Source organism: Saccostrea cucullata, unplaced genomic scaffold (genome assembly GCF_032062105.1).
Source record: "Saccostrea cucullata isolate Sc308-1 unplaced genomic scaffold, CSIRO_AGI_Scuc_v1 ctg18580, whole genome shotgun sequence".
Taxonomy (NCBI): domain Eukaryota; kingdom Metazoa; phylum Mollusca; class Bivalvia; order Ostreida; family Ostreidae; genus Saccostrea; species Saccostrea cuccullata.
The window spans coordinates 46,734-74,384 of NW_026937195.1; the positions used below are offsets into that span (position 1 = coordinate 46,734).

A 27,651-nucleotide genomic window follows, 5' to 3' on the forward strand; every position below is an offset into this window, starting at 1 on the left:
TGCAAAGCTAAATTGAAAATTACTGCCTCTTCAAAATTGTGAATTCCATGGCCCCAGGGTCAGGGGTTGTATTGCTAGGGTGGGGCTATATTGATTATATAGTGAATATGCTTAACTTCTGTGAAATTCTTCTTCTCTGTTCCTGAGTATAAAATAAACTAACCAAATGCATAGCTAAGTTTAAAATGACTACACTGCCTCTTCCAAAATTATTGTGAATTCCAAGGCCCCCGGGTCAGGGTTTCTAGTGCTAGGGCCAGGCAATATAGATTATATAGTGAAAATGAATTATTTCTTTAAAAACCTTCTTCTCTGCTCCTGAATATGAAATGAACTGACCAAGTATATAGTTTTGTTGAATAAGACTGTGTATTCAAAAATTCAAGGCCCCAGGGATTGGGGTTCTGGTGTTAGGGTGGGACTCCATTGATTATATAGTGAAGATGTAAAATAATCTTTTAAAAAATCTTCTTTTCTGCACCTGGTTATTTAACAAATTGACTGTGTACATAGTTATGAGGAGGAAAGATGCCTTTGAGATTTGTGAATTTCAGGGCCCCTGGGTCAGGGTTTTTTATGTTATGGCGGGACTCTAATATTTTTATTATATAGAGAAAATGCATAAATTCTTTTAAGTCCTTTCCTTTTCTCCTGGGTATTATGCCTATATAATATATATATATATATATATATATATATATATATATATATATATATATATATATATATATATATATATATATATATATATATATATATATATATATATATATATGATTATTAGAAAGCTGCCTCTTCCAAAAATTCTCCCAGGGGGTTGGGGAGGGGGGGTACATAGTTTGAAAATAATTTCATGCTTTGGAAGATGCACTATGGTATATATTAACAAAATTATGAAGTAAAATTTATAAAACTTCCAAAATTTTGAAAGTTGTGCCCCTAAGGTCAATGGTTCCCGTGGGATAGATGCACAACTTATAAAGTGATAATTTTCTCTTTGTTACTCTGATCTACCTCTGGTTATTAAGTAACCATAGTAAGCATGCTAAGTGTATAATTATGACAAGCAATCGTGCCTTTTTCAAAATTCTGAATTTCATGGCCACTGGTTTAAAACACGAATCAAATTCATGCAATTGTTGGAAAGTTGTTACATGATACTCAGGTGACCTATAAGGCCCATGGGCATCTTCTCTTCGCCCTTTTGCCCTTGTCACAATTAAGTTGGCAAATTTAAAACGGGGCGAATTCAAAGAACACTGTATAAATTCTTAAATAGAACTGTTACTGGGCGAATTTAAATCGGGGCTTTGTAAGCAAGTGTAAGAGGGCGAAAATTACACGGGTGAAAAAACTCTGTGCACAGTATTTATAGTACTGATATGTTCTTCAAAAATATTTTGTGTTAACAAGTATTCTCTAAAAAAAAATCTGTTCCCTTATTGGGGCCCCACCTTATCCCCAGTGCCAGTATAAAATAAATTAATCTACTCTGCCTTAGGCATGTTAGGATGCTTATCAGTATGACCAATCAAAGCCCTGCAGTAACTTGAGGAATTCACAAGATTCTATTCTACATTTTTCCATTTTAACATTTATCCTCTTCTGTGTGACTGCAGCCTATGCACAGGGACCATGATTTAATAAATATATTTTTATCTTCACTATGTCAAATAAATTTCAATTTTTCTGGCTTATTGATTCTGGAGGAGGAATCTTTTAATATAATCTTTGTTATTTTTGCCTTTTCTTGATTATAGTCACTAGCTGTCATTCATTTGAAAAAAAAATTGGAATATCCTTCACCCAAGGATAATTGGCTGCAAGTTTGATTAAAATAGGTCCAACGTTCTTGAGAAAAAAAAAGATAATCTGAAAAGTTTATAGACACACTTAGTTTATAACATTATCACAAGTTCTTGTGGACAGGACCCCCCCCCCCCCCCCCATCCCCCCTTTAAATATTCAACCCCAGGGTTTGTTTAACATTCTTTTTTTACATATTATCTTTATTACACTTATTCGTCATAAGTACAATAGAAAAAAATCGTTAAAACCAAAAATAATTGCTCCACAAAAAATACCCCCACTATACATGTCTGCCTAATAAAGAATAGAGAGGCATTTTTGTGGAGCTATTGTTTTGGGGTTTATACATTTTTTTTATATTGTACATATGATGAATAAGTGTAATAAATATAATTTGTGAAAAAATGTCCAACAAACCCTGGGGTTGAATATCAAGGGGGGGGGGGGTCCTATCTATAAGTACCTATGAACTTTATATGCACACTTGCACATTGACAATCTGATTAAAATTAGATCTTTGTCAATGCTTCAAAAGACCACATTGGTCACAATACAAAGACCATCACAATATCAGAGCGTAGCTAAGATCTGGTTTTTATTCAGATATGCATGGTGACAAAAAATAAAAATAAACAAGAGATGTTTGTAAAACACTCAGGCCCCCTTCTCAAAATAATTGTAATTTTTCTAAGTCCAAGGAGCATACTAGTATCTCTGTCCACAATGGTTCGATAAGTAACATTTAAGTGAAAAATGGATGCACAATCCAAGCTGGCATACAACATTGAATAAACTTTGAATCAACGATGTTTTTCTATGTTGATTCAACATTGATTATATGTTAGATTTTGAAAATTTGTATCAACGTTGAAGTCTTAACATTGAATCAACATTGATAATCAACGTTGATTATATGTTGAAAAACAGTTGATTCAACATTTATTCAATTATTTATTTTGGAAAGGGGGTGTCATATAGTAATAATATACTAACTTAAAATTTCAAGTTTTATTGCACGGTTGCTATGAAGCCTCATAATTGTTGAAGGGATAGTGACCCTCTGATAAAACAGATAACTTTCAAAGTACCAAATAGTAATACTACTCTCAGTACTTTTAATCAATTCCTGAGACCTCTGAGTAGTCAATTTGGTGAGTTTGAATTTATGATGGAAATATAGCTTTCTATTTCAAATTTCTTTGTAATTGTTTTATTATATTTAACAATAAAACATTTAAATCCAACTTCAAATGCCTTATAAATTGAATAAGTTGTATCTTTTTAAGTACCATTTTAAAAATGGTTTAATATTTCAAATACTTAATGCAGTATTTTAATTAGAATGACTTTTTTTTCACATGAATAAATATTTAGAAGAAAGATAACTCCTCATCACAGATATATTTTTTCTTACAACCGCATACAACATTGTGATTTTCTGACTTAGGAAACGTCACTCCATGATGTTTTCTAACATGATTTAAATAGGTTTAAGAGTAAGTATTATTTTTCATATGCACCTCATATATTATATTTAATGTTGTAATAAATCGGTACTCTTTCTATTCTCTGTGTTCAATTTCTTCATTTCTTGATCTGCACAAAAAAATAATTTCTGAAAAAAATAAACAGCGCTTTATACATCAAACTATTTTCCATGTGGCTCTAATGTTATCGTTGTTTATGAAAATCAATATTACAAATTTAAAAATTTCTAAGGTGAAAGTTATAGCAGAAGGTCGGGATCCCTTAAATGAAAACATATGGTATATCACTATATATATATATATATATATATATATATATATATATATATATATATATATATATATATATATATATATATATATATATATATATATATATATATATATATATATATATATATATATATATTGTAAACAGTAAGTGTTTTAAATTTCCTATCAATAGTTAATTGTGTTACAATAATTTCAACCAAAATACATTTTATAAATTAGTCATATTACAAAACCTGAGCATTTATAAACGTTTTGTATTTTCACATGTGGTCATGAAATAGTCCAGAACATGAAACCATTCCAAGGTAAGATGCAAATCTTATACGGTAAAACTTTTGATGCACCATGAAGATATGCATTTCGACACATTAATATCTTTTCAATGGTACTAGTACTCTGACATGCCAAAATGTTTTCTTTAAAGAGTATTTTTTTTTTATTAAATCTTGGTGTTGAGTCCTGAGGGTTGTGTTATGCTGTCTTTTTGAATATTTTCCTACTGCGTATCCTCAGCGAAGATCCGACGTTGAATCAATGTTGGCAATTTAACTCAACTTGAATTCAATGTTGAATCAACGTTAAATTTTCAACGTTGAAAAGTCAACGTTGAATCAATATTGTATCTAGATTTATCAACGTCTAAACCCAACTTCAACTAATATTCAACGTTTAAACAACGTTGTGTGCCTGCTGGGATATTTCTCCCTAAGAAAATTATAGACCTGAATTTTGCCCAGTTATATACCATTGATCTTGAATAACACAAAAGAACCTATTGGGTCAAGGTAGAATACACCATCAGGCCATGAACAATTTTTTTAACATTTCACAAGTATTAGTTTGCAATGTTTCTCCACTGTTAGTTGTATTGCCTTGACAATGATTCCATCTTTTTTTCTGCCAGTGCTGGTATAAACTTGCCATAATAAATTTGGGTCAAGGTCATGACACACTCTAAGGTCAGAAGAATTTTTGTACAAGTACGAGTTTCGAAATATTCACCATTTCTAGATTACCATTTTCTATCACTGAACTTGAACTTGCCAAAATGGCCTTGAGTCAAAGAACCACGAACGAAAGTATTGTTCTCCCGCCTACCTCTTAGTCAATTTTCAAAAGTTAACATATTCGAATGATTTTCAAAACTTTTATAGATATTTAAATGAATATTAATAAAACGTTACTTTTTTGGGATACCAAAGAGAGATAACTCTATAACTTTGGTAAAACTTGAGTTTTTCACAATAGAAATCAATGGAAAACGGAAAATATTTTAAAAACATCTTTCCCCCCGTGAAACAAAAATTCCTTTTTACAGGTAATATAGACTGTCATTTTACAAATTTATGCCAAAGCTTTTTGTGTTTCACGGGGGGGGGGGGACATATGTTTATAGACAAAAAAAACGGAAAAATGCTGATTTTTCACCAATTCTAAAGCTATCTACAACTAAATAATTGTATTTTATTAATTTATATATGTTTTATTTATTTGCGGAAAACATTAGAGAAGATATGAGATACATTTTATCATATTTAAGACTATTTCAAAATATGGTGGTTCTTGAAAGTTCGATTTCACTAGAAAATAGCGTCTACCCCCCTTTTTTCGAGAGCTGAAATTAATGATAATTTACTATCAAGCGCTGGAATTAAAATGATTAATCAATTACCATAGAACTGTTCTTTGTATGAAACAAAGATTTAACGGCCAAATTGCCATTAAAATTGAATTTAATGGGTGTAAAATGTAGGCGGGAATCAAGAGTTAGAGTACGTGGTTCTTCGTGACATACCCTCAGGTCATAAACAATTTTTAAAGCAAGAATGAGTTTTCAATGATCCTGCATTACAGAGTTATAGACTCGATATGGATAATTTTATATTATTTTTATGTCAGTAATCTTAAACTTGCTGGACCCTTGCTCTGAGGTCATGACCTGGACATAAACAATCTCTCTACCAAGTATGAACTTCCAATGATTCTCTATCATCTCCATCACAGAGTTATAGCCAAGGCAAAAATTTTATACATTTTACCATGAAACTGCTGAAATGGCCATAATCTGTATCTACAGTACATGTGTGTCACAAATTATAAATATTACAACTGCAAAAACAGTTTCTTATTTGCCTTCCTTGTTATAACTCTTCAGTTTTGGTTTTTATTTTTGGCATTAACTGAGTTACTGAGGTGAATTATTCGAGGAACATAATGAACAAGATGTGTTTGTGAAACACTGATGCTCCCGTATGGCAACATAGCGAAGGTTATAAGCTTTCTCAAATGCAGATCAAATATGTTGGTGCCAAAAGTAAGGTCTTTTCACAAGAAATGAGACATGTATATAAAATGGTAGCTACACCTGTTCCAGGGTTATGACTAAGGTTAACATTTTATAAGGTTGGACAAACTCCTGGTCAAGGTCAAAGGGTCAAGATTGTTGGTTTCAAAATAAAGGCCTTGTCTTAAAGATTATGTATGGGAAGTATGAAAGCTCTGGCCCTTACCGTTCAAAGGTTATGGCCAAGGTTATAAAGTTTGTAAAAAAGTAAGTCAAACTCCAAGGTCAAGGTCAAAGGGTCAAGATTATTTTTATCCATTGAATGATCTTGCCACGAGCATAACACATGTAAATTATGAAAGCTCTAGTCCTACTGTTCAAAAGTTATGGTCAACGTTAACGTTTGTAAAAGTAGGTCAAACTCCAATTTCAAGGTCAAAGGGTCAAGGTTCTTGATATTAAATGAAAGGTCTTGTCACAAGGTTAAAATTTTTGAAGTATGAATGCCCTAGTTCTAACCCTTCAAAAATTACAGTCAAGGTTGTATTTTTTAGTAGGTCAAACGCCAAGGTCAAAAGGTCAAGGTTCTTTGTATCCAATGGAAGGTCTTTTCTAAAGAATTAAATACGTAAAGTATGAAAGCCCTAATACTTATTGTTCAAAAGTTATAGCCACGTTTAAAGATTTTTAATAGGTACGGAAATCTCCAAGGTCAAGGTCACAAGGTTAAGATTGTTGGTTTCCAATGAAAGGTCTTTCAAAAAAAAATACATGTTTCAAGCATAAATGTCCTGGTGTTTACAGTTCAAAAGATATGGCCAAAGTAAAAGTTCAAAAGTTTTGTGTAAAAGTGGGTCAAACTCCAAGGTCAAGGTCAAAAGGTCAAATTTGGTGGTACCCAAAGAAAGGTCACAAGGAATACACATGTGATATATAAATATCATAGCTCAACTAAATCAAAAGTTTTAGGCAAGGTTAAAGTTTTTGCGGACAAACAGACAGGTATGCTTCAACCACTATTGAAATAACGACACTACTAACTTAATAATTTCAATAATGGTCGTTGATATTACCTCTGTTGAAATTGGCTAATGTTCACTTCTGAAATAAATATTTCAAATGTGATTAACATTTAAATTTTAAAAGTGATTTAAATATTGATTTCAGCAGTGCTTTAAATATGGTTCCTATAGATATTTAAATAATTAATAGTTACTGACAATGATTTCAATAGTAAAACCACTTTGCAAGCTCTATAGAAGTAGCCCATATATTAAAACAAATATAAGTATGAATTTCACATTCTGTTTTCTACCACAATAAACGAATTTATTGAGTTTGACATTTGTTATAACATACGATAACTAAAATGGTTCTGTTTTCCTTTTTTGTAGAAAGTTCAATTAATACTATGACACTTTTTATTATACTGACCTTTCTATGATTCAAACAAGTATGGGAATGTTATAAGCAAGTTTAAGCTACAGACAATATAATATATGCAATTTTGAAATAATTTGTTAAGAAATTAAAAAGCAAAATTTCTAGGGAAGTTAATATTAGGTTTATTAAAATGGTAGGTGTTATTTCAGTAGTGATTAAAATGCAGTGGTACGGTGTTTTGAAACGTATTTTTAGGTTCTTTATAATTTAGTCATTCACAAGTAGTCGTAATTTTAATAGTTAACTCAATAAATGAATGAAAAAATTTTAGAGAACATAAAGAACCATCAATCCTTGTATTTTTTAATAGTTAGGTTATTTCAACAAGTCTTGCAGTGTGGTTTTGCTATAAATTATCAGCAACTATCAAAGTAGTTATTTAATTCAATTTTGAAATAATTGTTTCACTACTATGTTTGGTATTGAAATGCACTCTAAACCACTATTGATATAAATATTTCAATAGTGGTCGTATTTCAATAGTGGTTGCATACTACGTTTAATTGTTATTGAAATTCACTCTCAACCAGTATTGAAATAATTATTTCAATAGCATTCGTTATTTCAATAGTGGTTGCAACACAGCTAGACAGACAGACAGAGAGATAGACAGAAACTTCGTTTACAGGGGCATAATGATATCCCAGCTCAAAATCCACAGACAGACAGACTCACAATACAGATGTGTACAATACAGTATTCTGATATTGTCAAAGCTGGACAATTCACAAGGTACCACACCACAGGTACATATATATTACTTGACCTACATACCACATACTTAACAGGTCAGTTATTGTCAAAGGGTTTACTAATTAGACTGTGTGGGATACATACCCAGCTACACACCATTATAGTCAGACAATTGTAATTGATGTAAGGAACTTTTTCAGTAAAATAATTTCATTTTGATTGCACTTTTGTGACCAGTGACCATATCATCTGGTCAGTGGCTGACTCAGCATACCGGTATTTCTGTCATTCAGAAATTACTTTTTTATGTTTATTGACAATTTCTAATAAATAATAGTAAATCATCCCCATGTCAAAATAAAAATTAACTTTTCTTCCCGGCCTGTCTGTCATAATCATGATAATAGGGAAACAAGGGGGGATGAAACATCCTATAGGTTTTATAGTCATTTCATGGTCATTTCAGCAATTTCATGGTAACTGTCAATAAAAGAGTATAAAATTCTTGCCTGGGATATAACTTTGTGATAAAGAATCGATGGAAATTCATTCTTGGTAGAGAAATTGTTTATTTCCAGCATATCTATACCCCAAAGGTCATTCTAGCAAGTTTAAGATTACTCAGTCTGATATAAAACCAGAAGTCTCTGTCAAGACTGTAGCTCTACTGGTTTGTACTTATAACAAAGGATGAGAAAAAAAGCCATTGTCATCAGACCAAAACTGTAGGAGGAGTAACGTTTTAAGGTAGTCCGATACTCAGATTTATATAATTAGCAGTTAAGTAATCAAAAATACTCATTAAAGTATCTCTGAATCACCAAAGTTATGCAAATTTATCCGCAGTATTTCTTTAAAGTTAAAGATTAAAGTTAATCATATTATATAAAAAAAAAAATAGCCAAATCTCCAACGTTTTTGTAAAAGAAGCGAATTGGAATATCAGCAATGCATTTGATTTTCTAATAGAAAATTGATCAACAAATATATTTTAGGTTAAGAAATGATAGGAATCCATGCATTTAGAGAAATCGTCATGATTTTCATACTTATTTGGTATTTTTTGTCTTCTATTTCCATCATGTGTTCTATAATACATAGTGTAAAAGACTTTGCTATCATAACAAGACGCCACAAATCAATTTTTATTTCTTATCATGCTAATAAGCATTTGTATCTTTGGCTGGATTCAAGAAAATCTCATTTCTCTAAAACTGCATGAATTATTTTTCCTTTTATTGGGTCCAAATGTCAATTTTTATAAGACTTTTTCTAAGACTTCAAAAAACATTTAATTTTATAAAGATGGATAAAATAAAAATTGTTGAATGAAAAAATTAGTTTTTAATTCAAATTAAATACTAATTTTTGGAGTTATCCTTCCTAGCTGAGGATCGGAAATCCTTAAAGGAATTTCACAGACATTTCTATCTCAAGTAACCATGGCAACACCGTTCATAGAAATCAAAAACTGATGCACTGAAATACTAGTATGTATCACACTGTAGTCTACTTGTTGCCAAGTTATATTGAATTCAGACCAAAACTGTAGAAGCAGTAGCGTTTTAAAGGAATTTCACAGAAAATTCTATTTTTAGTTACCATGGCAATACTATTCATCAAAAAACCGATGCACTCTTTTATGTATCTTAGTGTAGTCTACTCGTGTGCCAAGTTATATTGAAATCAGACCAAAACTGTAGAAGTTGTAGCATTTTAAAGGAATTTCACAGAAAATTCTTTTTTTAGTAACCATGGCTACAATCAAAAACCTATGCACTAAATAATTTATCTTAGTGCAGTTTACCTGTGCGCAAAGTTATATTGAAATCAGACCAAAACTGTAGGATGAGTAGCATTTTAAACGAATTTCACAGAAAATTTATTTTTAGTAACCATGGCAACACCGTTCATCGAAATAAAAAACGAATGCACTATTTTATGTATCTTAGTGTACGCTACTTGTTGCCAAGATATATTGAAATCAGACCAAAACTGTCGAAGGAGTAGCGTTTTGAAAAATTGTTTACAGTCAGATGGACAGCTAGACGGACGGACGGATGATGGACTCCTTACTATTGCATAAGCTCTTCTGGTCTCTGACCAGTTAAGAGCTAAAAATAATATAAATTATTTTCCAGTCTAAATCGTTGTAATGCAGAATTATTGGAAACTGGTCTCTGACCAGTGAGCTAAAAAATAATATTAAATTATTTTCCAGTCTATATCTTTGTAATGCAGAATTATTGGAAACTCATACTTGCTACAAAAATTATTTATGGCCTGAGGGTATGTCATGAATTTGACTCAAGGTCAATTTGGCGAGTAAAGGTAAGTGATAGAGAATGGTGAGAAAATATCTTGGTTATAACCTAGCAGAGGCGAATCTTTGGAAACTCGAATTACTTGTACAAAAATTTCCTCTGACCTGAGTGTGTCATGACCTTGACCCAAATTCATTTTCGCAAGTTTGAATATTCTCTGGCAGATAAAAAGATGTGGAATTGTTGTCAAATCAATACAACTTAGCAGCGGAGAAACATTGCAAACTAATACTTGTAAAATGTTACAAAAATTGTTCATGACCTGATGGTGTTTTCTACCTTGACACAATAGGTCTTCTGTGTAATTCAAGGTCACTGGTATAAAAAAAGGGCAAAATTAAAGTCTTTAATTTTCTAATGGAGTAATATTGTGCGTCCATTTTTCAATTAAATGTTACTTATCGGACATAGTTATGCCTCTTGGACTTAGAAAAATTACAATTATTTGTGGAAGGGGGCTTAAGAATAATATCCAATCCTAAGCCAGAAAGAATTTCTCCAAAAATTAATATTTAATTTTAAATGCATAAAAATTAAGCTTGGAAATGAAATTTTTTCATGCAACAATATTCATCTTTATAAGATCCAAGGATTTTGAAAGTCTTAAAAAAGGTCCTATAAAAGTTGAAATTTGTACCCTATAAAAGAAAGAAAATAAAGTTTTAGAAAAAATAAGATTTTCTTGATTCCAGCCTTAGATACCAATGCTTAATAGCATGATATAAAATAAGAATGAATTGATTTGTAGTGACCTGCAATAATAGCAAAAGCCTATTAGACTATGTATTATAGAATACATTACAGAAATATAAGACAAAAATGCCAAATAAGTATAAAAAGCGTGACAATTTCTCTGAATGCCTAGATACCTATATTTTACCTAAAATATTTTTGTTGATCAATTTGCAATTAGAAAATGCATTACTGATATTCCAATTCGCTTTTTCTGCAAAATATTGGAGATTTGACAATTTTCCCAATATAATATGATTAACTTTAATCTTTAACTTTAAAGAAATACTGAGGATAAATCTACATAACTTTGTGGATTAAGAGATACTTTTATGAGTATTTTTGATTAACTGCTAATTTTATAAATCTGAGAAACAGACTACTTTAAGTGTTTTACAAACATCTCTTGTTTATTTTTAGCCCTTCTGTGCCAAAGGCTCAAAGAGCTAATGCTATGGCCATTTGTGCAGTGTGCGTAAACTTTTTAGTATATCATTCGTATATAGGTCGATGTAACAAGTGCAATATTTTAATTCCTACCATGCTCCAGAATAAAATAAATATTTATACTCAATGATTATTATTTACTGAGTATTATACAGATTTATACCTAAGTTATTTGAAAATAAATTATATTTTCTATCTCCTTTAAGGAATGGTGCATATAGACCTTCTAGTTTGTCATTTGACATTTGACCTGGGAAAGAATATCTCCTAAAAAGATATTTGGACCCATGCTGAATACAATTTACTGCAAAACTTAGCTGACTAAGAGGGAGACACTGAGAAAGGAGCAAGATATGGACAGACAGACATGGTGAATACAGTATTTTCCCTTCAAATATTTTTAATGAAATAAAAAAAATACTTGTTTTAACAATTTTTATTTTTCTAAAATTGGTGATTTTCTTCACAAACATTTGTATGTAATAAAGAATAATAAGAACTTGAAAATCTCGAGATCACGTGACACCAACCGGAGATGGACGCTTAAAAATTCTGTCCGGTGTTTGGTCTGTTTTTGGTGCTAATTTGTTGGGATTTTTATTCCTGTCACTTGAATTTTGGACAACATACGTTCGTGAGTGTCTGGGATACCTTTTATATTATATTCTGTGAATTATATACCCCGAAAATGCAAAGGAGAGGAAGATCAAATAGTACAAAGAAAACGGCTGATAAGAGTTCACCTATGGGGGCAGGCAAGACTATTGATACGAACTCACTACAAAGCGAAAGCCTTCCAGAGTCGGTCCCGTTAGATAGTGAAAAGGGCAGTGTAGCGAGATCACGGTCTGCTAATAACAAAACTGACGATCATGACGCTGAAGAACACAGCCTAAATGCACAGCTTAAGTATGTCTGTGAACAAGCAGAATGTAATTATAATGAAATATCTACACTTAGGTCAGAAAACGCCTACTTGCGCAGAGAGGTAGAGCTGCTGCGATCAGTGGTTATCAGGATTGACAGAAAAATGTCTGTGATGGACAATGAAATCACTGATTTGCGAGCTAGGTCTATGCGTGACAATATTTTAATACATAACTATCCATATTCCCATAATGAAGATCTTGCTTCTACTATGCCAGAAATTTTTAAGCAAACACTAGGGGTAGACGTCAAATTCGTTAGAATTCATAGAAACGGAGTTCGTCCTCAGCACTCGGATCGACCAGTGTCTATCACGGCCAAGCTGATGGACGGTAAGAAAAAAGACGAAATTCTCAGCGCCCAGAAAATTAAAAAAATAGCGAAGGTTCCCTTGCCGTTTTACATTACCCCACAATAACCTCTGTCCATTGTTTCTGCCAGAAATAAACTTTTTGACAAATCAGATTCTTTCAAAAAACAGAACATTACTGTGAAAATGTCAAGAAATAGCCTCACTTTACCAAATGGCGATAAATATAGCGAGGAAGTTCCGCTGCTCACCAGTGCAGATGTTTTACAAATCGAATCGTCTGAAACACAGAAATTAGATGACATTCCTACAAAAAGCGTAGATCCTGTACGAAAAAATGGATCTGAATTCTTTGCCATTGGATCTGAGGTAGACTCGGTGGAAAGTGTTCAAAACTTCTACAAGAAGGCCTGCATCGACCCCTATGTCGCCAGTGTCGACAGCAGAATTTTAGTTTATAGATTCCGAGAAAACGATAAAGTGACTGAAAACTATCATGATGATGGTGAACATGGAGCGGGTCGACGCCTCCTTAAATTCATGCAGGACAACCAAATCTTCAACGCGGCTATCATTGTGACGAGATGGATGGGGGATCATATTGGACCCGAGCGTTTTACCATCATGGAGAACCTCCTGAACGATGTTGCGAATCTACTATAGGAACAATAAAAAAAACTATGTGAGTGAACTAAAGTGTGAATAGGGACTTTCTCTAATTCATAACATCAATATATTGTTTTCTTTGGTTCAAGTGCTTTTTATTGACTATTGCGGAAAATGCCACCGTATGGTTCTGGCTTCGGGGCCACCAACCCTGAAATTTTCTCACATCTGAGATTTTACAGAAAATCAGAGATTTTCTGACCAAACTGTGCCACCAAATAAATATTTTTCAAACTCACACTATTCTTTTGAGTTTTTTTCTTATATCTTATATATTTTCAAAAGCGCGTGCCACCAACGTTTTTTCCGACTCTGGTGAGAAAAAAATCAGAGTTTTCTCTGAAAATCTTGAGTTTGGTAAACAGTAAGCTCAAATAAAAAAACTCACGTGAAATCACTCACCAAAATGGCTGCAAGCTTTGTGAGAAGGCGTCTGCAACGTCGTCGGCGAAGAACTATACGTGTGCCTAGGAGGATCTTGGATCGTTCAAATCCACTGGAAGGTTTAGGGGATGGAGAGATATTTGAGAGATATAGGTTTTTCCCTGCGACTATTTTCTTCATTGTTGACATGTTAAAAGATAACCTTGCTTTCACGAATCTACGAAATAATCCACTTACACCCCTTCACCAAGTCTTGGTCTCGTTGCGATTTTTCGCAACAGGGTCTTTCTACATCACAATTGGAGACACTTTGAATGTTTCAAAGAGTGCAGCTGGTAGGGCGATAAGGCATGTCACGGACCTTCTGTGCCAACTTACGAGGCGTTTCATCAGCCTTCCCCGTGGAGAGGAGCTGCTGCATATCAAGGCAGCATTCCATAAGATTGCCGGTGAGAAAGCTTGTCTGCACATGACCATGACCTTCACTTATTCTGTAGCTTGAGCCCGATCATTCACGCATTTCACCACATAATAGTAAATTTAAAACATAAACTAAAATATAACACAAATGTATCATGCAGTCTATTCACACGAAGTTCTCCATTTGTACCTAAAGCATGCACATTTTTACAAGCACAGAAAAATCCATATATCAATCGTAAACAGTGCACTAGTACTATTACATGTACCATAATAAATTAATCGTCATATAAAGCGCCTCAGTACATACCGAAAAATGGGATTTAATGGGAACGCTTGAACTAAATCTGCCCTCGAAGTAAAATGACGTTTTGTTACAAGACATGTATAATTTATGAAGACAAATTAAAAACATATACTTTACACAAAGCACCCTAATGCCAAATGAGCTTAAAAGTGGTGCATGGCCCGTAGTGACATGCATTATTAAAATTTTATAAAAACCATAATCAATGTCAATATTTTGATGAAAAATTAGATCAAGGCTTTATATCATTAAAAACAAAGTGGTTTCATTCTGTTGAATTACATGATTTAATTGTGGGGGCTTTAAAAACAGGGGAAAGGGGGAGGGGCTTTATGCCTTAGTCAAAGGGGCGTATTATGGGGCAAATGCGGCATTAAAGATTTTTCTCATCTTCATACACAACTTCACAAATTATTTCATTCTATATACATATATTAACATCATGATAGAATTAATATGGCTTGATTAAAAATTACGAAGATGAAAATGCATACTTTTATTCATTACACATGTTAAATACCATATATTCTGGATTTTTTTTCTTGACTTTTTAAAAAAAAAAATTATTTGCAATTAAGAGAAATTTTTCATAAAAATGTAAAAAAAAAAAAAATCATGATTTTCGAAAAACCTTTCTCAGTTAAAACTTTGTACTCTGTCTCCTTTTCTTTGAGGATTTTTAAGATCAAAGGACAGGATATTTATATCCAAACCCTTACATGTACCTCTTTTCTCAGGATTTCCAAGTGTTGTGGGGTGTGTTGACGGGACAATGGTCAAGATAATAGCACCAAAAGTGAACGAGGCTGATTACATATGTCGCAAAGGTTATTATGCCATCAATGTGCAGGTACTTTGAAATTTCAAAACTGAATTTCAAAAGATTGATTGCACTTAGTGTACAAAAAGTGGCCCCCGGTTAATTGCGCAAAAATAATATATAGAAAGTAACCCAAAATAGATTAATAAAGCTATTCTTCTAGGTCTTAATTGCAACTTTGCAAAATTACAGGAATTAAAAGTAATTAAAAAATAAAGAACGAGGCTGTGTTTTGTAAGAGGGGTCACTGTAATTCATGAATTTCCATTGTATTTTTCAAATATATTTTTTTGATCAGTTACGCCATATATGGCTTTAACTCGAAAACATCTTAGTTGGATATAATTAATTTTTTTCATTTTATTTGAAAAAATACCCAAAAAATTCATATAAAATAGCTAAATAGCTTAAGAGCTAGTATCGACCTTTCAATGCTAAATCCCTTGTTTTAAAAGGATGACTCAAAGATCTATAAAATAAAAAGTTGGTGTGGCATTCCACCTTAATGTGACACAATTAAAACCCAACTCGGACAAGCGCAACATTCCGGAATTAACACCCACTAGAGGGCTTACTTAATTACCTTAATTAAAACTAAAGCGCCGTTTTCAATGAAAATTTTTGCAAGTAATGTATCACACTGCTAACAAGATATCGGTTAGGTGTAAAATTATTAAGATTTGAGTTAATTAGATAAAGTTAAAGGGGTTCAAAAAGGGACCACGGCACTATGCTCAAGTGGAATCATTCTTTTCTTCAAAATATTCTATAAAATCGACTTCTTTCGCCACAGTGAATTCTTAGTAACACTTTTCTCTCTCTCTTTCGAAAGGTTTATGTCTTCACATATATAAAATGATTTCAAAATATTTAAAATAGAAATTAAAAACATGCATTGGCTCCCAAAAATAAATCAGACTAAAATATGATTCCATGTTTAAACAGTACTTAAAAATTTCACCATTTCATACAGATGATGTGTGATGCTCGATTTAAAATCAGGGACGTGGTTGCTAAGTGGCCTGGTAGCGTCCATGATTCCAGAATTTTCCGGGAATCACACCTCTGCAGAGTTATGGAGGAAGGTAATTAGGCCAATAAAAATGAATTTTTTGGTTCTCAGACCCTCCCTCATCTCTTACAAGTGTGCCTCATTGACCCTCTCTATTGCTAAATTAATAAAATTAAAAAAAGAAATAAACTGCCTCACCATTTTTTGAGGTATTGTACAATTTAAAATGCCTCCCTCCCTCAACATATTCTTTAAAAAAAAAAAAGGCTTGAGAACCAAGGAATTAAATTTGCATGGCCTTATGAAATGGAAATCAATTAAATTATTACTGGATATTTCCAATCTGTATCCTTATATAATGGTTTGCTGAAGAATTTCTTGAATTTAATTTTAAGGACAGCTGCAAGGTGTGCTGTTGGGGGACTCAGGATATGGGTTAAAACCATATTTATTAACGCCATACTTAGCTACAGAGACATCAGCCACACAAAAGTTTAATGCAGCTCATTGCAGAACCAGGTTGGTACAATGATATACTCCCCCCCCCTTTTTTTAAATTGAGCATGCATTCAAATATTTGTATCATCACGTTCACATCCATTTTTTAATGCACAGAGTGACAATAGAACAGGCCTTTGGAGTCTTAAAGAAAAGATTTAACGCCCTGCATTCAGGCCTGAGAACCTGCCCAGAGAGGGCTTGCCGGGTGATCACTGCATGTGCCGTCCTCCATAACATCGGCCTGGATAGGGGAGACATATTAAGAGATGTCCCTGAGATCACTGCAATAAATGAAGCCTGTGAAGTGCCCCTTCCAGAGGATGTCCAGGGTCGCACAGTGAGGGATCACATTAAAGACACATATTTCAGGTATAAAATACACATCAAATTCTTTCATTCTGAGTGTCCAGTCCATGAAATTTCATACTTTGAACACTGTAGCATTATATAAATATAAAGACACCATTGTTTGTTCTATTAATACATTTATTTACTTCTTACATATTATACCATTAACATCTAATATTAAAACTTAGTTTTCAATTAAATAAAAGGTCCTTGGGTCACAATGCTCACCCGAGTTACCTTGACTTCTCCATCAAAAGAACTTTATAAGATTTTTCTCCCCCTACATTTATATGAAAATATTTAGCTCCATATTGTCAAAGTACCTGTATCGTAGGGTCAGGATATAATTTGAGTCCTTAAACCAAGACTAGTGCTTCAAACAAGACCGTGAAAATCCAGGTCGTGTCACAGAAGTTGCTGGCACGAAAAAGATCCTTCACTGCTCAGTGGTCCTATGTCCACTATAAATCTAAATTTGCAGTTATCCACTGATTAAAATCATTGAAAGAAATATTAAGCAACAAACAAACACAAAAGCTATTGTGGTTTCACCCTATCATGGAGACTATGATTTGAACAGACTTGAATCTGTACTGCTTGAGGGTGCTTTCACAATAACTTCATATAAGATTCTTGAATTTCTTTAAGATTACTTTAATTTTTTCCACTGGATCTTGTGAGCAAGTCCAAATAGATATTAAAAAGGGTTAGATGGACATTGGCCAAAAAGTGATCAGAAAAGCATATACCGTATTGTAGGTTTTCTTGTCGGGTGTAAAATTTGGCATTTTGTCTATTCAAAGGTATACCAAAAATTTTGGCGTAATTTATTTAAGCGGACGCAGGGTTTCAACCTTTTGAAAATCCACACTAATAAGAGTACTGACTATTTTAAAGATTGATATTTTAGCGGATTATCATCAAAACGCCAAAATAAGCCAAAATTAGCACCCCACTAAAATAACCCGCTATACAGTATGTGTACATGTAAGTATTTTTACAATGTACATAAAAAAGTGTACATGTATATTATACAAAGATTCACCATTTAATTCCCCTCAGTGTTTGGAGTAAAAGTTTACAAACTGCAAAATATTTTTCATGAAAAATGCCATAAATTACACCTCTGTTTTGATATTAATCCATACATGTGGATACATATGTATATCCTTTATAACCAAGCTTCATTTGATACATGGTACTGAAAATGAAGAATTTTTTTTTACATATCAAATGACTTTCACATTCTAAAGAGATCTTTTATGTTGTCATGACAAATATATAATTCTTTTAACTGGATCCTTTGCAAAATACCTGTAATATTTCAATTGAATCTATTAAAAATTTAAGTCTTGGTTGAATTTTGAGTTGTTCCTGTATTACCACAAGGCAAGGAGCATAACAGACAAGAGGCCCATGGGCCACATCGCTCACCTGAGCACAGTGGCTTGGAAAAAAAAAAGCAGAAATCAATTTATTATTGAAAAATCTAAACCCAAAAGTGGTTCCAGCAAATTCCTAAAGGGGAGAGGGTATGATTTGAACCAACTTGAATCAACATTAACAAAGGATGCTTGCATATAAATATGATCATTCATGCCTTTGCTATTCTTGAGAGGAAGATTTTTAAAGAATTTCCTTATATATTTCTTTGTAAAACTTTGATCAGCAATTGTGGCCCCGCCCTACTCCTGGGGGTCATGATTTGAACAAACTTGAATTTACACTACCTGAGGATACTTTCCTATCAGTTTCAAGTTTCCTGGCACAGTGGTTCTTGCGAAGAAGATTTTTAAAACATACCACCAAATTTTCACTATTTCTGAATTATCTCCCCTTGAATAAGGGCGTGGCCTTTCATTTGAGAAAAATTGAATCCCCTTTACCTAAGGATACTTTGTGGCAAGTTTGGTTGAACTTGGCCCAGTGGTTCTTGAGAAGAAGATAAAAATGTAAAAAGTTTACAACGGCGACAGACGACGGACAAATACATAGAGATTTGATTTATAAGTTATTAATGTCATGACTGTATGCCAAAATGAAAATTGTAAAGAAAGTGAATTGAATTAAATTATTATGGAGTGATGATGAAAAGAGTTGGTTATAACTGTTTCCAAATTCCAAATAGCCCTTGCCAAGGGAAATAACTCTTGTAAATGTGAAAGTCATCTATAAAAGGATATTAAAAATTAAACTTCATGTACTGGGAGTATCTGAGCCACCACCTCAGGATGCTCATTAACGAACATTTGAACTTTTAAGTTGTAATACGATTTCTTTAATTCCAAGACTTCTCTCTCTAACTTGATCTTCTGAATTTCTTCTCTCATCTTCTCATGCTCTAATGTCAGAGTTTTTTCTTCTAGGTCCTGAGTGGTGGTCTTTCTTTTCTTGGAGGATGGTTTACTTCTATCTGCAAAATTCCATGATTAAAAGTATAAAAAAGATCACAGGTTCCCAGAAAATCAAATCATCATGTGTTATTCTATCACAACTGAAATAATCGGAATGAATAAACTTGTACACATTATCTTTTTGTGATCTTAATTTTAAGGGGAGAATTATTTTCCTTCACAGAGAAATTTGAAACTGTTGCTATAAAAATGATATATGGGATTTCACAGTATATTCTCTTTGTTGTTTGTTTTTTTATTCATTTGTAGAAGCTAGATGTTTCTTTTAACTGTAAAACTATTGCTTATACATGCAAGAGTAAATAATCGTAATGCTATTGTGATGTTAAGAGTTTATTACTTTCTAAGTCGAAATGATCAAAGCCATTTATAGACCTGCATCCATAAAAATTTTGGGTAAAAAAATTGTGAAGTGCAACGTGAAGACCGGTCCTTCAGATGAGACCAAGGCTTGAGGATAAAAACCACACAGCTCGTTGGATAAAAATCATGCATATTCAACTACAGATCATGTAAGATCCAATATCCTATAATTTTACCTTCTGATTCATCTTTCTTTTTCAAAATTGATGGTGGACCACACACTTCTGATGCTGGATCTGTTTTGAAAAAATATTGAAAATAAATTTTTTTAATTCATTAAACTAAACAACTTTTCGTAGTTTAATAATTTAAAATTATAGTCTTATACCATTGTTTCATTACTATGTAGTTGTTGAGTGGGGTTAAGAGCAACAGTTTGTCAGACCGGCCTGCAAACTGTTGCCCATGTCTGACAGATCAACTGCCTTATATTTACATTTGCAAATATCTTTCTTAGATGAACCTATTGAAGAGAAAATATGTTCAATTCTGTGCGAATGTTATTTTAAACCAGAAATCTATTAAAACAAAACCAGGCGATACCGACACTTTTGACTTCAAATATTTTAAGAACTTGTGAAATATAGTTAGATTATTCTCAGCAGTGATCATAACTGTTTTGTTATATTTATGTAATAAAACCTTTAAATCAGTCTTGTATACATGTATTTCACTCAGGATTTATTTTTCTTTCCTGGCAATTCCATAATGGAATATAAACAGTAAGAATTCATGCAATTAGCAACCTGCTGTATCAATTCCTCCTGCTATTCCTTCAAGGGAAGGTCTTCCCTCCAAACAATCAAGAATGCACTGCTCAGCAACTGAAGGTGAAGGAGGCTTTGGGCCACCTCCTGTCTTTGGCCTTTTCATCTCGGAGAGTTTTCCCTTTGCTGATAAAAAAAAAATCCTTGTTTATGAAAAATGGAAAAAACATTGCTGACTGCATACATAACTACATGTACTATACAATCTCAGGTTACTGTAATAACCAGAAGACTCTGATGAGACTGTAGCTCTACTGGTATATACTTTTTTAAAAAAAAAAGAGAGAAAATTGAGTTAAGATGTCCTCAATAGATTAACTGAAGCGAAAGAAAGTAGTTCGAATTTTTGTTAACTGTGTCTTTGAAAACATTATGTTACAATTGCCAGAGCTTTACATCAAACGAACCTCTGACTGTTTGAGAGTTTATATAAGAACCAATGAATAGTAAAAATTTACTCTTTCTACGTTGGCAGTACAAAACATGCCAGGCAAGGCTACATACTTGTACAGTAGTGTGACATGAATGAGTTCGCAAAATGGCGTCGTCGTCACAGCTTCCGGTCCCGCTTCGATTTTCAGTGATGTATTTCTGCGTCGATAATTTATCATTCGCGATCCAATTTTATCCGAAATAAATAATTTTTATTCCTTTTAACCGTATCTCATGATTTTTTGGGTTATTCCCCTTTGGTAAACAATTATATCGTCTGCCTGGAAACATGCCTTCTCACGGAAAAGAAATGACACCCGATCAGAAAGAAATCATAATTAATTTATCTTCTGCGGGTAATTCAAGCTATAAAATTCAGAATTTGACTGGAATTAATTGCCGAACAATACAGAAATTTTTGAAGAGGGTACGAGAGCGAGGGAATGCAGAAAACATGCCGAGAAGTGGGGGTGCTAGAAAAACAACTGCGCGGGATGACAGGGTGCTTCTTCGAAGTGTGAAAGGGAATAACAGACAGACTCTGAAGGATCTTACGAGTAGATTTAATGAAAGAACACGATGCCAAGTATCTTCACGAACAGTAAGTCGAAGATTGTTTGAGCATATGGTTACAGACGTCATCCCATTTCCAGAACCATTACGATTTCTCGAGTTAACCGAGCGAAAAGGATTACATTTTGTAGAAGAAAATTACACTGGACTGTTGAGAACCACTGGTCATCAGTTATATTTAGTGACGAGACAAAAATTGTACTTGGAAACAACAGAAAAATTTATGTTTGGAGACGATCCGACGAGAGAATGCGTCCGAATTGCTTGGGTATAATGGGTGACAGGGAGACAACATGCAAGGCATCAGTGATGTTTTGGGGTTGTATTACGTACTTTGGAGTTGGGACACTTGTACCAGTGGATGGTAATATGAATACAACTAAATATATTTCCGTTTTGGATGATAATTTGTGGCCAGTTATTACGAGACATTTTGCTAACCGGCAGTGGATCTTTCAAGACGATAATGCGCCTTGTCATGTTTCGAATCGAGCTCTTCAGTGGAAAGCAGAGAATGATATTAACACCCTTCAGTGGCCAGCACAAAGCCCTGACATTAATATAATAGAAAACGTATGGAAAGTTCTAAAATACAAGATTAATCAACGTTTAAATGAAATCAAAAACAGTGATGACCTAAAACGCATCGTGTCTGACATTTGGAGTAGCCTCCCGGTTCATTACATTAGAAGTCTTTATAACAGTCTTCCGAGGAGAATACGCACTGTGCTGCGATCAAGAGGACAGATTACCAAATACTGAGCCTTTAAAGTAAGAAAATTTATTTCCTTTGATTTATAAACACCTTTAAAAATTTTTGCATTTTTTTTATTTACGTTTACAACGGCGGCCATTTTGCGAACTCATTCATGTCACACTACTGTAGATTCATTGTTGGGCCAAAATAAAATTATGTTTTGTTTGAAATTGCCTCCTGCCTCTTTGAAATGCCCCCTCCTGAAAAAAAAATTATTGACCAAAAGTAGAAAGATCTTTTTTTATCTAATCAATTTACTTTCCCTTTCCCATTCCATGTATCACATGCACCAAAAAAACAATGAAATAAAGTGTCAGATCTATCAGTGATTGGGATAAGCACGCGCCATGCGCCATAGTCGCATTAAATTTCAAAATGTCACATTAAAATTAAAATCACTGCGCCATCGTGGCGCATATCTACATACTTTTAAACTTTGAGCTTTCCCCCAAGCGCTTGTAGTATTTCCCAAAACAATCGTTGTCAATTAACGCTTGATAAAATAGTATTTAATGTCGTTCAATTAAAGCGTTCTTATGACTTTCTTTTCTCCAGTATCTAATCAAACAGTTACGTGTTTTCTGATTGGCTAATGCGCACGAAATAAACTAAACGAAAATCCAAAACGAAAATTTAACATGAATCGGAGGGAAGCAGTATAGATCTAAACCAGACTTTAAATCATTTTAAAGATGTCAAACATCGGAGACAAAAAATAAAGAATTGAAATTAATTGCAGTGTTTATTTTCTGACACTTGTGAATTTAAATATACTATAATTTTGTATCTTTTAACATTGTTTAATGTTGTCATTCAATAATTTGACAATTTCAATTCAACTGAAATTCTAACAGCAAGTAATCAATTTCAAGTTTGTCACTAGGAAATGTCCCATTAAAAAGTCTGTTTGGCGCATTGAATTTTGAAATGTCACATTGACAATGACTTGGAGTGCGCCATTGTCACATTTACTCCCTAGCTTATCCTAATCACTGGATCTATTTAAAATTATGTTTTTCTGTTGATGGTAGATACTTTTTTTTAAGCCAGAAAATGTATTTACTGTTTACTAAGATTTTTTTATAAAAAATTTAAAATTTATCTTAAATTTAAAAAAAATTTCCATCCCTCCCTCCTGTGTCTGAAACCCTTCAGACGGCAATTCCAAACAAACAATTTTTTAAGGATGGCCTTGTTTCAACCACATTATTGCTCTTTATCATTCACAATATATCACTATCTTGAAAAAATAATCATTAATCAGATATACAAATGTTTTTCCACTTATAATCTGAAATAATCAGATAATAGGAGGGAAATCATTTGGATATCTGGCGTTAACTTTCAAATATTTGATGAACACTTATATTACTCAATGTTTACATTTGTTATGCTTTTCTACTACACAAGTAAAAGTGGCTTACATGATATTCACGTGATTATCTTTTTATTTGAAAATTATGTGAAAATCATAAGAAAATTATATACATATATTTTCATGTGAATATCATGTGAATATAAGTTCATATGATATTCACATAAATCTTTTTTTGAACTTTCATGTGAAGTTTTCTTTGTATAATATTTATGCAATTTGCTGTTCATGTAAAAATTATGTGAAATTTATGTAAAAATCAAATGAAGTTTTCACATAAATTTCACATGTTTTGTTTTTCGTGTCTTTTTTATGTGAAGAATTCACATGAAATTTATGTGAGCCACTTTTGCCTTTGTATGCCAAGATATTAACAATTTAATAACCTCTCTGCTTCAAGTTGCTATATTGTTTGCTAGCCTCACCACCAGTTCTCTGCATTCCAGCTTGGTAAGACAAAGAGGGAAAATCACCACTGACTCTAAAGAACATAAGAAAACATCAGAACACAATTTGTCATGGTTCTTTCTGAGTGCACTTTGAGATGAATGCCATCACATTTTTAATTATACTGAAATAATTAACAATGTTAAAAAATTAAAAATACGATAATAATTTATCTATCACATGGGACATTAGTTGTTTGGGCCTGGTGGGGGTTGTAGAATTATTGAATGTTTATATTAAACCAAGTAAAAGTGATCTTGACCCCTTGAAAACACTAAACGGCCCAACCATGGATCTGTGCTAAGTTGGGTTACGATATTGCTATATAAGTTGTTGAAGTACAGAGGTGTCCAATGCATGATGAATTCACCCTATAGTATATAGCTTAATCAACAGTTAACCTTGACTATAACTTTTGAACCCATACAATGCCCCTTAACTTTCAGAACTTTGATTGCAATTGCGCAGAAAAAGACATTTCTTCTTGTTTTTCATCTAAGTTGAAAATGATCACTGCATCAAAATTCAAAATGAGATTTTCTGCACACCATGAGAATATTTTTTTTCTTCTAGAAATTAATTGATTTGGTAGCTAAATAAAGTTATGTAGTTAAATCAAGCTACGTAGCTAAATCAAGCTACGAACTCGTTGCTAAATGAGTAAATCTAGTGACTCATTCAGCTGTCATTGTACCAGACGTACCTGATCAAGAGATAACGAATAGCATGTTACTGAAAGCAGAACTGATAGAACTGATAGGCCTAACAATGTGCAAGAAATATAAAAGAAAGAAGTAAATTATGAAGTTATACAAGACTTAAATATATATGAAGTAGTAATGGACTTATCGTATGTTTCAATTAATTTCTCGTGTAACCGCCAAACAGGCGTCATCAAGCAGCCATCGTACGATCATGTGATCGCAATAAAGAAAATCAACAATGCGGAACTTTCCGGAGAACATACCCATTCACAGCGCCTGCAATTTCAGCCCATGCGGAGTCTTTGGCTGCTTTGCCACCCCCCGGGCCTTTAAATTTCCCAAACAAAACCGTCTCTCTTTTATGCACCTCCTCCACCAACACTTTCTTTTCCAATTCGGTCCAATTCGGTTTTTTTTTAATTAAATTTCCGGAACTAACCGAACAATACACGTTTTCTGCAGAATTGGCAAGAGCCATCGCCAAATCTGCATCTGTAGCCATTAAAGGGTGACAGGGTGACAGACGGCTATTTACATGTGACGTATGTGACGTCATTGATTGCATTGAAATACATGCGCAATGTAAATTTATATGTTTTCAACAAAAAATGTAAATATTTTGAAAGTGAAAGTAGAGTTCTTACCTGAATCAGCTGTTTTGTACATCATTGCGGGAAAAAGCACGCTCGTAACTATGTGATTTTTTTCTCTAATCTCAGCTAACGTGAGACCAATTTCAGAAATGTTGGTGGCACGGCATTTTAGGAAAATTTCAGGTGGGGCCACCAACCTATAAATATCTCAGCTCAAAACTCAGCCTCATATCTCCGAATTCTGCCTCACCTGAAATTTTCCAAAAATGCCGTGCCACCAACATTTCTGAAATTGGTCTCACGTTAGCTGAGATTAGAGAAAAAAATCACATAGTTACGAGCGTGCTTTTTCCCGCAATGATGTACAAAACAGCTGATTCAGGTAAGAACTCTACTTTCACTTTCAAAATATTTACATTTTTTGTTGAAAACATGTAAATTTACATTGCGCATGTATTTCAATGCAATCAATGACGTCACATACGTCACATGTAAATAGCCGTCTGTCACCCTGTCACCCTTTAATGGCTACAGATGCAGATTTGGCGATGGCTCTTGCCAATTCTGCAGAAAACGTGTATTGTTCGGTTAGTTCCGGAAATTTAATTAAAAAAAAACCGAATTGGACCGAATTGGAAAAGAAAGTGTTGGTGGAGGAGGTGCATAAAAGAGAGACGGTTTTGTTTGGGAAATTTAAAGGCCCGGGGGGTGGCAAAGCAGCCAAAGACTCCGCATGGGCTGAAATTGCAGGCGCTGTGAATGGGTATGTTCTCCGGAAAGTTCCGCATTGTTGATTTTCTTTATTGCGATCACATGATCGTACGATGGCTGCTTGATGACGCCTGTTTGGCGGTTACACGAGAAATTAATTGAAACATACGATAAGTCCATTACTACTTCATATATATTTAAGTCTTGTATAACTTCATAATTTACTTCTTTCTTTTATATTTCTTGCACATTGTTAGGCCTATCAGTTCTATCAGTTCTGCTTTCAGTAACATGCTATTCGTTATCTCTTGATCAGGTACGTCTGGTACAATGACAGCTGAATGAGTCACTAGATTTACTCATTTAGCAACGAGTTCGTAGCTTGATTTAGCTACGTAGCTTGATTTAACTACATAACTTTATTTAGCTACCAAATCAATTAATTTCTAGAAGAAAAAAAATATTCTCATGGTGTGCAGAAAATCTCATTTTGAATTTTGATGCAGTGATCATTTTCAACTTAGATGAAAAACAAGAAGAAATGTCTTTTTCTGCGCAATTGCAATCAAAGTTCTGAAAGTTAAGGGGCATTGTATGGGTTCAAAAGTTATAGTCAAGGTTAACTGTTGATTAAGCTATATACTATAGGGTGAATTCATCATGCATTGGACACCTCTGTACTTCAACAACTTATATAGCAATATCGTAACCCAACTTAGCACAGATCCATGGTTGGGCCGTTTAGTGTTTTCAAGGGGTCAAGATCACTTTTACTTGGTTTAATATAAACATTCAATAATTCTACAACCCCCACCAGGCCCAAACAACTAATGTCCCATGTGATAGATAAATTATTATCGTATTTTTAATTTTTTAACATTGTTAATTATTTCAGTATAATTAAAAATGTGATGGCATTCATCTCAAAGTGCACTCAGAAAGAACCATGACAAATTGTGTTCTGATGTTTTCTTATGTTCTTTAGAGTCAGTGGCGCTGGAATGCAGAGAACTGGTGGTGAGGCTAGCAAACAATATAGCAACTTGAAGCAGAGAGGTAATTAAAATGTTAATATCTTGGCATACAAAGGCAAAAGTGGCTCACATAAATTTCATGTGAATTCTTCACATAAAAAAGACACGAAAAACAAAACATGTGAAATTTATGTGAAAACTTCATTTGATTTTTACATAAATTTCACATAATTTTTACATGAACAGCAAATTGCATAAATATTATACAAAGAAAACTTCACATGAAAGTTCAAAAAAAGATTTATGTGAATATCATATGAACTTATATTCACATGATATTCACATGAAAATATA

The 27,651-nt window shown here is 33.2% G+C and overlaps 5 protein-coding genes across 5 annotated transcripts; 4 read left to right on the forward strand and 1 right to left on the reverse strand.

The window, feature by feature from the left end:
* The first annotated feature begins 12,017 nt into the window (after positions 1-12,017).
* On the forward strand, positions 12,018-13,467 carry LOC134247500 (uncharacterized). The gene has a single exon (XM_062729852.1). It carries the CDS (start codon positions 12,181-12,183, stop codon positions 12,835-12,837), a length of 657 nt encoding a protein of 218 aa, XP_062585836.1. The 5' UTR covers positions 12,018-12,180; the 3' UTR covers positions 12,838-13,467.
* Positions 12,916-13,392, forward strand: LOC134247508 (uncharacterized). The gene has a single exon (XM_062729861.1). The coding sequence runs from the start codon at positions 12,916-12,918 to the stop codon at positions 13,390-13,392; it is 477 nt and encodes a 158-aa protein (XP_062585845.1).
* Positions 13,468-13,801: 334 nt separating the features above from the next.
* On the forward strand, positions 13,802-14,281 carry LOC134247509 (putative nuclease HARBI1). The gene has a single exon (XM_062729862.1). It carries the CDS (start codon positions 13,802-13,804, stop codon positions 14,279-14,281), a length of 480 nt encoding a protein of 159 aa, XP_062585846.1.
* Positions 14,282-16,007: 1,726 nt separating this feature from the next.
* LOC134247506 (putative nuclease HARBI1) lies at positions 16,008-20,192 on the forward strand. Its single transcript, XM_062729859.1, has 4 exons — positions 16,008-16,411; positions 16,734-16,857; positions 16,954-17,208; positions 19,554-20,192. Exons 1-4 carry the CDS (start codon positions 16,300-16,302, stop codon positions 19,558-19,560), a joined length of 498 nt encoding a protein of 165 aa, XP_062585843.1. The 5' UTR covers positions 16,008-16,299; the 3' UTR covers positions 19,561-20,192.
* On the reverse strand, positions 17,311-25,568 carry LOC134247507 (uncharacterized). The gene is made up of 4 exons (XM_062729860.1): positions 25,283-25,568; positions 20,711-20,857; positions 20,141-20,200; positions 17,311-19,600 (listed from the first exon to the last, which is right to left on the reverse strand). Exons 1-4 carry the CDS (start codon positions 25,284-25,286, stop codon positions 19,377-19,379), a joined length of 435 nt encoding a protein of 144 aa, XP_062585844.1. The 5' UTR covers positions 25,287-25,568; the 3' UTR covers positions 17,311-19,376.
* Positions 25,569-27,651: the final 2,083 nt, after the last annotated feature.